Source organism: Impatiens glandulifera, chromosome 1 (assembly GCF_907164915.1).
Source record: "Impatiens glandulifera chromosome 1, dImpGla2.1, whole genome shotgun sequence".
In the NCBI taxonomy this organism is placed as follows: Eukaryota; Viridiplantae; Streptophyta; class Magnoliopsida; order Ericales; family Balsaminaceae; genus Impatiens; species Impatiens glandulifera.
In genome coordinates this window covers 27,414,699-27,429,226 of record NC_061862.1, presented here as the reverse complement: position 1 = coordinate 27,429,226, position 14,528 = coordinate 27,414,699, and the positions used below count along the sequence as shown (strand labels likewise).

The following is a 14,528-nucleotide window of genomic DNA, read 5'->3' as shown; positions in this document are numbered from 1 at the left end:
TTTCCAAATTGGTGAGTTTATTAGATTTATTGATTTTTTTTACTTAATATATTTATTGATCAACTCTATTCTAAAACTCCTAGTGATATAAAGTATATATAATCATGGGTATTGTTAGCAAATTGAGATTGCTGGAAGTAGTTAGAAAAAAGGAATTTCACTGGAAAAATATCGGGAAAAAAATGGAACCAGAAGGGGATGTCTCTCCCAAATGTAGATTGAAGAAAGCTAAATCAGGCCTTTGCCATCAAAAGGATCCTATAATAGTTCACCCCATAGCAAAACTTTACAAGAACATGAAACAAACATACTGATATATACATATTGCCAAATTGCATTGCCCTCCCTTTCTTTCATTCTTCCAGCTTTGGATTTTACGCATTTGTAAACCAAACAGGACACAAGTTCCAAAAACAGGAGGGTATTTCTCTTTCACTTCAAGCAAGCTACATGCACAAACATGCAAGGCTTTCCATTCCTTACCTGGAAAAGGCGATGATGAGCCCTCCAGAACAATGAAGAGAGACAGACAGGCAGACAAACATTTTATTTCCTTGGCCTTTTTGATGGGGACTCTGTTTGTATGTCAGCCTGTCAAAACATCATTACAACATATTACCAATACAATACCAATAGAGCTCCATATCAATTATAAAATAGAACGTGTTCTTATTTCATGTTTACCACATTTGAGAGTTGTCCACGGATGTAGGCCATGGATCTCAACATGGCACCTAATGTATCTCTGGAGACTTGAAATCTAACCTCTGAATCTCCAGAAGTTGTCTCGGTATCCTGAAGCTGAAAGATTGTATAAAGTATTACTTCTTTTATCATACAAGTCAAACATAGTCTACAGCAGCAGCAAAAACTAACTATCCCCAATTGCAAAGGATAACAGCCAAAGAAAATTGTTGTTACAATTGAAGAAAGAGTAACCCTGATTCCATTCAACATTTACACGAGATTCAACAAGACTAAAGTTAAGGGTTGCTAAGATGACTCATGATCAGATCATCATAGGATGTGAATGCGCACCTAAACATATTGAATTTTGGAATAATACCAATACATGACTTTTTTTAAAGGGAGAAAAGTCAAAAATTATTAAACAGAAGAGGGGAAAGATGTGAGCAAGTCAGTTATACAAAGAAACGACTCTCTTTGTTTGGATACGAAAAGTACTGAATACACATACAATGGGGAAGGTAAATTACTGAACTAGCAATATAACCCATTTCTCATTTCAAACAGGGACAGGAATATGTTTAAATCAAATGTATAGATGAACAAATACATATAGTGGTTCCTTTTCAAGGCAATTGAAATGTCCAAGGAAATACCAAACAATTAATCTACCCTAGTCAAGACATGATAAACGATACCTTCAAATTGATAACAGCAACTCTATTTCCTGGTGTAGATAGTTGTTTGTTAATGTAAGCCATATTTTTCAGCATCGGCTCTAATGTAATCTTTGATAGCTGAAACTTAACCTCTGATTCCCCGGGTAACGCCCTTCTATAATCATGCAACTGGAATGGCCAAATCAACATCAAATTTTTTAGGCTTTAAGGAATCTTCAACTCTCTAGCCAAAAAGCAAGAAGCTGTTCTATTTAGGTTCCATGTTAAATCATGAAATTACAAGAATACAACAAAATTCATTATAGAACTCTTCCATGGCCAGCTTAAACCATCACAAATAAGTGGGATGATGCATTGAGCCTATTTACAAACACTTAATAATAAGGCGTGATGTAATTGAATGCATTTTTTTTTAATGTAGGATGCTAGCATGACCCGTACTTCAGCTTAAGGTGTTCTAAGTGAGAATCGAACTCATGACCTTTGTATGTGAGTGTTTTATTTTGAATTTGAGAAACAATTATTTTTTTTGACAATTTTGGCATAATGTAAGAGCTTTAATTTGAGTTTTTGAAGGGACAAAAAACTGCATGTGCCTTTTCCAAATGAGATTATTACTGATGCAGAAAGTATAACTCAGCATCACAAGTATCCATTTCTGCATAAAACAACTAAAAAAAACAGTTGAAGAATGATTCTTTTCCATGTTACCCACCACAAAAAATCAGCTAACTTCTTTGTATCAGCATACATACAATTACAAAACAGAAGCATTCCACCTGGCATTGAATCTATCTATGTTTTGCAAATAGTCATAGATTCTATTTCTATGTTTTGGATATTTCTAATTCCAAAAGTCCTGCACTTATAAGTTTTTTTCTCTATTATACGTAACTAAGGGGATAAAGAAAAACACAGGAACAATTTACATCAAAGGAACATTATTTGAGGTGTGCAAAGCTATGAAAGTAATATGAAGAGATAAGAGACCTTATGAGATGCCTACCTTTAGACTGATAACAGCTACTCTATTTGCAGGTGCAGAATTTTTGTTCTCCATTACCCAAGTCATAGACTTAAGACAAAGGAGAGCCGCCTAGAACAGAGAAAGGATCTTTAGTATAACCAACTTTACAGCAGATCAATAAAACTATGGAAGAAAAAAACATATATGAAAACTCATCTTCTCCTACCATGTTATCAGAATGCCCATCATCACGTTGAAGAGAGACAGGAGACATGCGTGGAAGATTCAGATCAGCTACAGATTGAACAGGAACATTAGCATCATTAAGATTCAAGCGCCTCGTCACTTCATCTTGTTGTGGCCATAGTAAAGGTGTCATGTCTTGATTTGCATTAGAGCTTCTCTTGTCATCATAACTAATCGCACTGACCTGTGAACCAGGAGATGTAACTTTAGTAACAGTTTTCTTTGCTATAGCCACCTTCTTTGCCCCTTCCCTAAGAGCCTCCAAAGCTGCAGTAAATGTCTCTGGAGCTATAGCACCTTCTTCTGCATACTTGATAGCCTCCCTGCATAGGGTATTGTACCGTGATGTTAGAGACTCTTGTCGTAGGAGCTCAGGCTGTACATCCGATGCAGGCCCAATTTTGGCATTTCTTGTCCAGCGTTTCAAAATGTAATGAGATGGAAATGTAAGTACATTTGTTACTGTAAAGACGGTCAATATATGTCTGCAAAGAATGCCTGAATACTCAAACATTTGGCAGCTACAACTGGCTCTTGTTTCTGGCCCATTTATTGTGACAATATAAGCTTTGTGATTGTCTTCAAACTTTGCAACCCTATATGTGCTCGTAGTTGCGTCTCCCTCAATCCTATTTGCAGTGTACACAAAAGTCTCAACCAATTCTTCTTGGAATTTTGAAAATATTCTCTTTGTAAAGAGACTAGCTGCTTGTTTTTCCATGGGAGAAGGTGTCCTAAGTAATGGTGTGGTACATATCGTGTCATAATCTGCTTCTATCTCTTTTTCATAAGAACACTCTAAAGCTCTTTCATACTGCATAAAGAACATTGGTAACGTGGTCTGCTGATTTATGTAACCATCAAAGAAGGAGGTCTGAAATCCTTGATGTTGAGAGATTCCAGCAAAGAAATAATTCTTAAAATACACCGGAACCCATTGCATTCTTGCATTGTACAGTGATTGAAGCCAATCATTCCTTCTGAGGTCATATTTTTCAAGGATATATTCCCACGATAACTCAAATTCTTCAATTGTCTCAGTCAAGTTGATACAATTATATAGCTCAACTTGAAAATTAGGATGTGCATGACACACGAGAGCTAGCCTTTCCTGGCCTTCTCTCAGTATATCCCACTTGTTAATACAATGGCATGATTCAGGGAACACCTGAGAAACTGCAGCCTGTATGGCCTTGTCTTTATCTGTCACTATAGAGACAGGAGCTTGGTCATTCATGGCAGCAATAAAAGTTTTCAGAAGCCACACGAACGTAGCCTCAGACTCATCTACAAGTAAAGCACAACCAAACAGAATCATTTGTCCGTGATGATTCACACCAGTGAATGGAGCAATCGGTACTCTGTACTGATTGACTCTGTACATTGTGTCCAATGTCACGGTATCCCCGAATCGACTATAAGCAGAACGTGACCTTGCATCAGCCCAGAATACATTAGCCATGCGATTATCTTCATCAAGCTGTATTGCGTAGTAAAACCCAGGATTCTCAGCCTGCATTTTCCTGAAATAGTTCAAAAGGTTTTGGGAATCCTTCCCAAGTGTTCTCCTTCTTAAAGAAGGTTTAGCAGTAAGATCTACAGACCCAGTGTTCTCAATTGCATGATTATAGTCAAATAGGGTTTCTGGTGCAACCCTGTTTCCATTCATTGATACAGACATAACACCATTAGGAACCATGCCCACAGATGGATAAGTTTCTGTAATAATCTTTGAAGCTCCGGCAAAATGGCGACGTGGTCGGATATAATGAACCTTGTTGGGGCTAAGAAGAGTTGAATGACTATGAACATTGACAAACTTTGTCACTACCCATTTTTCATGACTCTTTAGTTCTATTTGGAGCATTGCTTCACAATTATCACCAGATCGTCTTTTCAGGCCACACAAGAACTCCCGAACAGGTAGTCTTCCATCAGAGTTCAAACGGCTAAATTGACCTACCCGGGTGCTGAACCCCATTCTCCTTGCGTATTCATCATAAAATATCTTAGCAGCATCTTCAGTATCGAACTCCATGCCAACATGCGGCTCGTCATTCCCATCCACATCCAGATTTTCCAATATACTTGACTCACCATTGTTTCCAGCATCGATAATTTCTTGGTTTACCATCTTCCTATGCTCCATATCAAACAGTTCAACATCCATATTAAAACCATTCAGAACAGCACTAAGTCAATGGTCTTATTTGTAACCCAACTACATAGATAAATATTGCTTTTCATTATCATGTCAATCTGCACAAATTTCAACTCTTCAGTTAGCTACCCTCACATTGAGCATTTTAAAGGATCACTTATGAATAGAACACACAGGAATAACTTATCCCATCACTGAAAAGAAACAAGAAAAGAAAAGTGGTACACTTCATCTAACAATTTAGTTGCATGAAAAGACTTGGGCTCAAACAAACCATATCATTTTATAATACAACATACCTCTTAAGAAGTAAAAGTGTCAGTCTGCATGCTTCATGCCTTAAGTGGGTTAAACTCTAGAGACTTACTAAGCATTTCATTGCAGACTGCAGACCTAATGACTAGTGAGAGAAAACGCAATAACAGATTGCAGATACTCTTGATTCATCTTATATGAATAATATCGTATACATCTTAAGAGTTATGTCTTAGATAGAAAGTTCCGTCAATGAATTAATCCCTTGTCAACCTAGAGTGAATCCAACATTTACCAAACTCTAGTTAAATAATAAATGAAATCGCGAAAAAATATTTTACTGCCTAACTTGAAAATACGCAAATATACATTTTGTTACTTCATTAATGTTCTGTGAATATACATGTTACAAATATTCATATAGTATATATATATAATATACAATATAACTTTTTTTCTAGAAAAATTAGTAATTCAGCCTAAATGAACTTGCGCCAAAAAATGTAAGTTATTTACGGATCCAGATGCTTAAACATTTTCTATTGACAGATTGTACTTGAGTAAATATAAGGATCTTGGTGTTTGACTCAACTCAATTCATGATCAAATCTAGGTTGGGTGCATTTCTATAGTAAATTGATTTGTTTCAGTAAAATAACACTCAAATTTTATGTGTGTTTTCACTTTGGTGACTGTCTAGCCTTATGATTCTTTCAACTAATGACTTCTTGAATTCTTGAACTTTCCATTCCAAAAGTCAATTATTGTATCCTCAAATAAACTCTCAAGAGCCAAGAGCCAGTTGCATGTTCATCCACCTTTGATTTATTATTCAGAAGAATATCCTCATATGGATACAAATAAATGTACTGGAGTATTTATGGAATTGGTATATACATGTATTAAATGATGTATAAATAACACCCATGCAGATTTGAAAGAAAGAGCTCACACAATGTGCACCATGAACCAAACTAAAAAAGTAAGGGTATATACATGTATACATGTATACATCAGAGTGATGACAGCTCAAGGAAAATCACAGAAACACTAGTTTGACAAACTTACAGCCAAGAGATTCTAATTCATTTTCATCTTAGATAGAAGTTGAAGCATGGGATTCCATATTAATAATCCAATCATATAATTTGTTAATGAAGAAAAAGATTACTCTGGTATAGAATCAAGATAACAATTTTATCCATGCATATAAATGTCAATACATAAACAGAGAAAGGTGACCTTTGGCAAAAGAGTAGAGCAATTGAACCCAGATTCCTTGACAAACTTCTTGAGTCCAGATCAATCCAATATATAGAGAGAGAGAAAGAAAGAGGGCAACAAGGAGAGAGAGATAATAGGATTCAGATTATGATCAGACCAACATCATGGCAATAGTGAGTAAAGTGGATTATTCCGATAGATAAAGGTGAAGAAATTGAAATCCCCGTACGTATTTTGGAACCCTAGCTGGAAAGTACACCGTTTCCTTTCCTCTGTGTATGTATCTTCCTCTCCGTCCATCTGGGTGGACCGCACTAAATTGTCCGGTTTATGTGTTGAAACTTTGTTGAACCGGTTATCCCGGTTTGATAACCGCCAATTTGAACCGTAGACGTGAATATCTAAATCCAATTGGTTGAATACGGTGTGATTCCTCGGTTATTGGTCATTGTCATGGTAATGATCCATTTAAATATATATATATATATTTATGAAATACTACTGAATTATAAATATTTGTTGAGTATTTATAATTTTCCACTCAAATAAATTTAATGTATTATATTGAATTTTTTAGTTTGAAAAAGAAAATATTAATTAGTTAAAAGAAATTATCAAAAAAAATCTATAACATGATGTAAATATTTGTTAAAAATTTAATTTTATTTAAAATATTTGATCTAATTTAATTATATTTTTCATATAAAATATAAATATTATTATTTTATTTTAATAATTAAAAAAAAATTATAAGTTTGATCAAATAATATTTTTTTTAAAGTTCATTTCCATATAAAAATATTTATTATTTAATTAAGATATAAAAAATATTTTGTTTTTGTTGATATAAACTTATTGAATATAATTAAATAAGCTTGAAGATTAGGGTGAGTGATATTAATGCACAATTTGACTAACCTTTTAAATATAAATCAACTCTACCCTAATTGGTTGAGAGACCGTTTTATTGCGGTGCACTGAAAACTAAAAAATAGTTTAAACTTAAAATATAAATTATAAAATAAAATAAATCATATTGTCACACCACAAATTCTTTCGTTTCTAGAAAACTTTTTAAAAGATTTTATTTTGAAATTTATTTTGTGTTATTTCAATATTTTCAAATGTAAACCATCTTTTAGATATAAAATAATCAAAACTATAATTTGAATAAAAAATACTTTATTTTAAATTAACTAAAAATAACAATAATAAATATTATTTATTTGATTAAAGAGTCGCCATGTGATTTTTAATTTAAAATCAATAAAAATTATTTGCATACGTGTTTAAACATAATTTTATTAGAGATTCTGTTGAGTTCGATGTTCGATGATATTCAGAAAAAAGTTTTTGCGCTATATCATATGTACTCGTTAAAGACTGATCTCTAATTCATAAAATATTGACTATTTGTTTAAAAAATTGGTTTTATTACGTTTTATTTAAATAATTATTTTTCAAGTTCTAGACATCGACGTGTTTTTCTTACCTTTAAAATTATAAAATAATATTTAAATGCTAGTATTTGCGATTGGTGTCGAGAATTGTTAAAAAAATCACCTAAAAAATATTGGTTAAGGAGTTAGAATTTTAAAATAAATTCAAATAAGACTTTATTATAATATTTTTTATGAAGATATTCTAAAAATATTTTTAAATCATTTTTTATTGTTTCGAATTTTTAAAAATAGTTTAGGCCTTCTAATTGTAAAAAAATAATTAGAAATTAAAAACCCCAAACAAATAGGCCCCTAGACAAATATTCGGGTCGCGAATAAGGTCGGACGCACGGGTTTATGTTGGATTTGAACTATAGTCGACGAATATGGGTGCCCGATCTACTTGAAGGCGGAGCTCTCAGTCGAAGACCGTGTCTGGCTGACTTTCTTGGTCAAAAACCAAGTCAATGCGAGAATTTTCGGTCGGGTGCAGGGGATGGCTGATTTTCTAAAACTAGACTAAAGCAAAATCCTCAGTCGGACTCCAAGAACATCAACTACATGTTTTGTGTTTTTTGTTTGGAGCTTCCATTCTTCAATCTGAATGCATGAGAAGCTTCCTCTATTCACATGGATCATTTTTAACATCATCCCAATATATTAATAAATCAAGAAGAAGTTCAATTCGATCCGAACCGTTCATGAATAAAAAATGTGATTTCAGTTTTTAGGATTTAATCCAACTTAAGAAGTTTACTAATAGTTTCCTTATACATATTATGATCGAATGAAACCCAGAATATGAACGCTCAATATTAATTTTAACTAATTCAAGAATTGAATTTTTCTAAATTTTTGTATTTTTCGATTTTTGTGTAAACATACCTTAAACTGATTAGAATTTATTCAAAACTATTTCTAACACCTTTTAAAAGATATTAGGAAACTTTTTAAACTGTTGTTCTTGAGCTAAAGCTCAAAAACAAAAATTCGATTTTAAGAATTTTCAAAATTGAATTTGGAAGTTTTTATTTAGACGGGTTCGTTCAAATTGATTTCAACATAAAGTTTTGAAATGATCTTATGATCAAATTCAAATTAAAAACGGATAAACAAAAAATATTCAAGATTACAAAATTTCAATTTGAATATGTAACTTGAATTATAATGTGAATTAAAGCTTATAGTGTGTTGAAGACTCTGAAACTCTTTATGAAGTTTTGTGATGATCAAGAAACGAGTTGAAGCCTTACACAAAATTTTCAAAAGCTTGAAAAAAATTTATTAGCAAATCTTGTGAAAGTTGGATTGGAGGCTTAAGATTCTGATTTTTGCATTGTCTTGGGCGGAAAGCCTATTTATTTACAGCTAAGGTCGATTATTGATGCAAATGAATCAAAATTTAGACAAAAGGTCATTAATGATTTTTGTCTATTTTTGATCGACTTCATCCATTTAGGCCATAATTGGTGTTAAGATTGTACGTGAAATGATCACCAGGTTAGGGTGAAAATGACGTGACATCAACTCATTGGTTAGAAAAAGTAAAAATTGTGAGGAAAAATTATTTTATATTTTTGGCCAATTAGATTGCGCCACGTCATTCCATTTTTCAATCCCTCACCCAAATTTCATTCCCCAATTATTTCTCTTTGATTAAGTATCGACGAAGTTCCATAATTAAAAAATTAAAGATTTCGGCTGATCATTATCTAGTTCTTTGCGATGAAAAATCTAGGGTCGAAACGACGTCGTTTCAGTTTCAGGTCAAAGTGTGAATGCGCGTCTGGGCGTAACATTTCGTCAGCAGCTAGCGTTTCGTCCGCGTTCGGGCTAACGTCATTGGTCTGGGCGTTAATTGATCTTGTGTTGCGCATAAGTTCTTAACTCATTGCAGCGGGTGAAGTGACCTATTGTTGTCCATTATACGAGGCTTGGGCACTCATCTGATAGCGTGTGGTCTGTTGCATTTGTTTATTCTATTTTTGGCCGCATTGGATCATAATCCTTTTTCAGCCTTAAAACTTGTTTGAAATTAATTTTTCTTTACTCATTTTGACTTTATTTTCAAAATATACATAATATTTTAATAGACATAAATATTTCTTTTTCTTTTATTTATTTTTGTATATTTCAGGGCTTTTTAAATAATTAATTTAGGATTCACTCAAATTATTTATTTAAGTCCCTTTAAAACTAATTTGGGATAAAGTCTCAAATTATTTTATTTTATTTATATTGGTCTTTATTTTAATTAGTTGGAGTTTAATTAATAAAATAACTAATCCAATTAATTAAATTTTGGTTTGACTTTGATTATTTTAAATTTATTTATTCAAAATAATTATTTAATATTTATAAATTAGGGAGGTAAAATTTTAGTGTTTATACATATATTTCACTATTCCTGTTGATAGTTTTCACTGAGGGCGACAAACGCTCTTAGACAGTCTCGGTAATTTGATTGTCGGTGAAGGAAAAATTAGTATTCCGGAGAGCATTTGCAGCCCTCGAAGAAAATATTATCACCAAGAGTGATTATTGCTCTTGATAAAAATTTTAAATAATTATCGAGAGTAGAACCAATGTTCTTAGTGAAAATCTTAAATAATTAGATCTACAAGCCCACCATCATCTTCAAGCTCATTGGCTGCAACATCTGTCTTTCTTAGATCTTCTTCACTTGAACAACACATCTGTTTAACTTAGAAACAGTACTCTACAATCCAACATTATTCCTATTTCAGATCAACTAACCTGTAATTGTACAACCCTAAAGAAAACTGTAAAATAATAGTACCAATACTTAGCTTGAGAGAAGATGTGAGGTCCGTCTTGGATCCAGTTAAACTAAAACTCATCGACATCGACATCGGAGGAGGTTCGGCAACTGAGTGTTCAACAACTGAGTATTTCAATTCTTAATCACATATTTAAACCCCACGGCCACTGTCCCTCAAGCCCCCAAGCATCCATCCCTCAATTCTTAAGGTTGTGTTTGGTCATATTTGAAAATGAATTTAAGATACTCATACGTACACATATAAAATAGAAAGAAAATCTCTTAAGAATGACAGTTCTATGATTTATTTTCAAACATGGACATGTGTCAATTCTTATATAATTGAAATTCCCCTCAAACAAACAAACAAAGACCTAGGGTTGGGCATTTTGCTTAAAAAGAATGAAAGGAAGAATTAGAAATACACAGGTTCTAAGAACACTGTTGCTCCAAGTGACCCACCCTCAACTTTACACAAGTTCTAAATACGTTGTTCTTCCCACATAAATAGGTAGATGCCAAACCCAAATCAAATATGCCAAACATAAGCACTTAAAATCAATACATAACTAAATGTCCAAAACCAGATGATGATTCATTTCCATGTATCATAAGACAAAAGAAAAAGGGCAATAGTTGCAGTAGTTAGATTCAAATACCTTGAATAGTAATACTATTATTTCCAATCATTACATTTAGAAGAAACTCTCTACCAAGCAAGAATGTACATAAGCAACAATCCATAGGACATGTATTATTGAGCTTAGAGAAATCAAATCCTCCGAAGACGTACCTAATATTTCTTCTCTTAGATGAAATAGTTGGATTGCTTAGGTCTCTTGGATTCAACACCATCTGAGCTCAACAAACACAACTCCGATGAAAATCGTTGGCTTAGTCAGCGAAAGTGGATATAAAAAAAACAGTCATATCAAATCGCTAGATCTACAATGGTTAATCATCCAAGTCATCGACATCATCATCATCATTAACCACGTTAGTAGTAAATCTCTTTTCTCCATGAAAATACCAGTATTCATAATTAAGATTTATTCCATAAATGATGAGGTGGGTCTTCACATCGTCTATTTCCATAAACACCGTGTTTAAGCATTTCACGCAAGGACATTTCACTGTTTGTCGTCTTGTACTACTCACTGCAAACTTGAGGAATTTGTCAACTCCTTCTTCGTAATTTGGATGATCTCGACGTAAGGTCATCCAAGTTTTATCAGGCACTTCCATCTTTCTAATAAGATGGAAAAAACAACCCGCATTATTAACTTAACATTATCTAAATTAGGCTTGCATTTATCTTACATGATTCTAACCTAAATCCATAAATCTAACCAAAATATAACCTAAATCAAACTCAATATAAACCAATTTTTAACATTAAACATCAATCAAATCAAATATTCATTAATCTAACCAAAATCTAACCTAAATCAAACTCAATATATAACATATTAATCATAAATCTAACCTAATATATAACCTAAATCAACATCAATATATAACATATAACATAAATCAAAATTAATTCCAACCTAATCTAACATTAATCAACCTAATATATAACATATAACATAATCTAACATTAATCAACCTAATCTAACATTAATCCAATCAAATCAACCTAAATATATAACATATAACATTAATCAAACAAAAATCAACCTAATATATAACATATAATCTAATCTAACCTTAATCAACCTAATCTAACATTAATCAAAACAAATCAACCTAAATATATAACATATAACCTAATCTAACATTAATCAACCTAAATATATAACATCTAATCAAAATAAACCTAATCTAAAATCTATAACAAATATAATATTAATTATTAAACCTAATCTAGAATCAGACCTTCAATAGGACGGGGAATCTGACCTTCAATAGGATGGGCGGCGGCGGCGAACTCAATCCGATGGCGGCGGCGTCTATCCAAGCGGCTGACTGGCGAGCGAGTAGCGTGGGTGGAACGAATCGAGGATCGGGGAGAGAGGGGAACGGAAACAATCAGGAAAAAGCAGGAAAAAGGAAGAGTTTTTTTTAATTAAACAGGTTAATTCCGAGAGTTATTTGAAAACCTCGGTTTTGATTCATTACTTAATTCCGAGAGTTTTCATATAACTCTCGATTTTGATCAACATAACTTAATTCCAAGAGATTTATACCTATCCCTCAGTCCCTCAGTTTCGCAAAAAGAGTGGAGCAATTGAACCCAGATTCCTTGACAGACTTTCTTGAGTCCAAATCAATCCAATATATATAGAGAAAACAGGATTCATATTATGATCAGACCAACATCAAGGTGAAGAAATTGAAATCCCGTATGTATTTTGGAACCCTAGCTGGAAAGTACACCGTCCATTTGGGTGGACCGCACTAAATTGTCCGGTTATGGGTTGAAACTTTGTTGAACCGGTTATCCCGGTTTGATAACCGCCAATTTGAACAGTAGACGTTAGTATCTAAATCCAATTGGTTGAATAGGTGTGATTCCTCAGTTATTGGTCATTGTCATGTCACGGTAATGATTCATTTAAATATATATATTTTTATTTTTATGAATGAAATACTACTGAACTATGAATATTCTTTGAGTATTTATAATTTTCCACTCAAATAAAAAAAGTGTTTTAAATAAATTTAATGTATTATATTGAGTTTTTTACTTTGGAAAAAAATTGAGACAATATTAATTTATTAAAAGAAATTCTCAAAAAAAGATTATATAACATGATGGAAATATTTGTCAATTATATTTCATTTAAAATATTTGATCTCATTTAATTATATTTTTCATATAAAATATAAATATTATTATTTTATTTTAATAAATTAAAAAATAATTATAAGTTTGATCAAATAACATTTTTTTTAAAGTTCATTTACATATAAAAATATTTATTATTTAATTAAGATATTTAAAAACATTTTGTTTTTGTTGATGTAAAGTTATTGAATATAATTAAATAAGTTTGAAGAATAATTGATTAGGGTTAAAGGATGGAAATAGTGCGATTCGGTTGGGAAATAACATTATCCCCGAATCTACTAATCTCGTCCCAATTCCGACAGAGATTTAAATCGTACCTATCCTGATCGGGGATATAATTAAAAAAACAAAATAATTCATATTGAAACACTTAAAAATCTATTCATTCTTGAAAAGCTTTTTAAAAGGCTTTATTTCCAAATTTATTTAGCCTCGATTTGTGTGTCATAAATATTTTGTTTAAAAGATTTATAAAAGAAGATGTATTTCGACATTTTTAAAATTATTTATAATAATAATTAATTTTTGATAAAATCTAAACAATCTTTTAAATTTAAAATAATTAAACTATAAATTGATTAAAAGAAATCTTTATTTTAAATTAATTAATCAAAATGATTATTTATTTGATTAAAGAGTCGCCTTTTTATTTTTAATTTAAAATAAATAAAAATTTTGTAAACGTGTTTATTTAATTAATTATTTTTCAAGTTCTAAACAGGTATGAGTTTTTTTGCATTTAAAATTATAAAATAATATTTAAATGTTAGTACTTATTGGTGTCGAAAATTGTTAAGAAAATTACCTGAAAAATATCAGTTGAAGGTGTTAAAATATTTTTTATGAAAATATTTTAAAATTGTTTTCTATTTTTTCGGATTTTTTTAAAAATAGTTTATGGCTTCTAATTGTAAAAATAATTATTATAAACTAAAAACTCCAAACGTAGGTAATCAAAGTCATTGGATATAGGAATGACAACGGGTACCCTACCCGCCGGGTAGTGAAGTACCCATCCCCGAACCCGATTTTTATTTTATTACCCATCTTCGACTCTGAACCCAACGAGTATATCTATTTGTATTCCCATCCCCGATTCGTCGAGTACCCGATACTCACTGGGTACCCCATTACCCGATTAAAATATGAATTTTTATTTATTATTTTCTAAATATACTAAATACTAAATATTAAAAATACATATAAAAATAGTACTTACTTGTATAGTTATATTGTAGAAGTTGAAAAATATATATATATGAACTTCAAAAAAAATTAGAGAGAAGTTAA

General features: G+C 31.7%; 1 protein-coding gene across 2 annotated transcripts; it reads right to left on the bottom strand.

Annotated features, from left to right (window-relative positions):
• Positions 1 to 177: 177 nt before the first annotated feature.
• LOC124921172 (protein FAR1-RELATED SEQUENCE 3-like) lies at positions 178 to 12,816 on the bottom strand. 2 transcript variants are annotated; one of them, XM_047461796.1, is made up of 7 exons: positions 12,664 to 12,816; positions 6,239 to 6,249; positions 2,561 to 4,839; positions 2,374 to 2,463; positions 1,386 to 1,535; positions 685 to 801; positions 178 to 591 (listed from the first exon to the last, which is right to left on the bottom strand). In XM_047461796.1, the coding sequence occupies exons 3-7, from the start codon at positions 4,748 to 4,750 to the stop codon at positions 547 to 549; spliced, it is 2,592 nt and encodes an 863-aa protein (XP_047317752.1). In that variant the 5' UTR covers positions 4,751 to 4,839; positions 6,239 to 6,249; positions 12,664 to 12,816; the 3' UTR covers positions 178 to 546. The 2 variants fall into 2 exon arrangements, with proteins under 2 accessions (XP_047317752.1, XP_047317751.1); XM_047461795.1 differs by lacking the exon at positions 12,664 to 12,816 and having other exon boundaries at positions 6,239 to 6,502.
• Between the last annotated feature and the right edge of the window lie 1,712 nt (positions 12,817 to 14,528).

Bases quoted from the DNA above. Each gene is read 5' to 3' on its own strand.
- LOC124921172 (XM_047461796.1), bottom strand. From the start codon at position 4,750: ATGGATGTTGAACTGTTTGATATGGAGCATAGGAAGATGGTAAACCAA. The intron at 2,464-2,560 runs GTAGGAGAAGAT...TCTCTGTTCTAG, and splicing joins ATGGGCATTCTGATAACATG to GCGGCTCTCCTTTGTCTTAA. The intron at 1,536-2,373 runs GTAGGCATCTCA...TGGCCATTCCAG, and splicing joins TAGCTGTTATCAGTCTAAAG to TTGCATGATTATAGAAGGGC.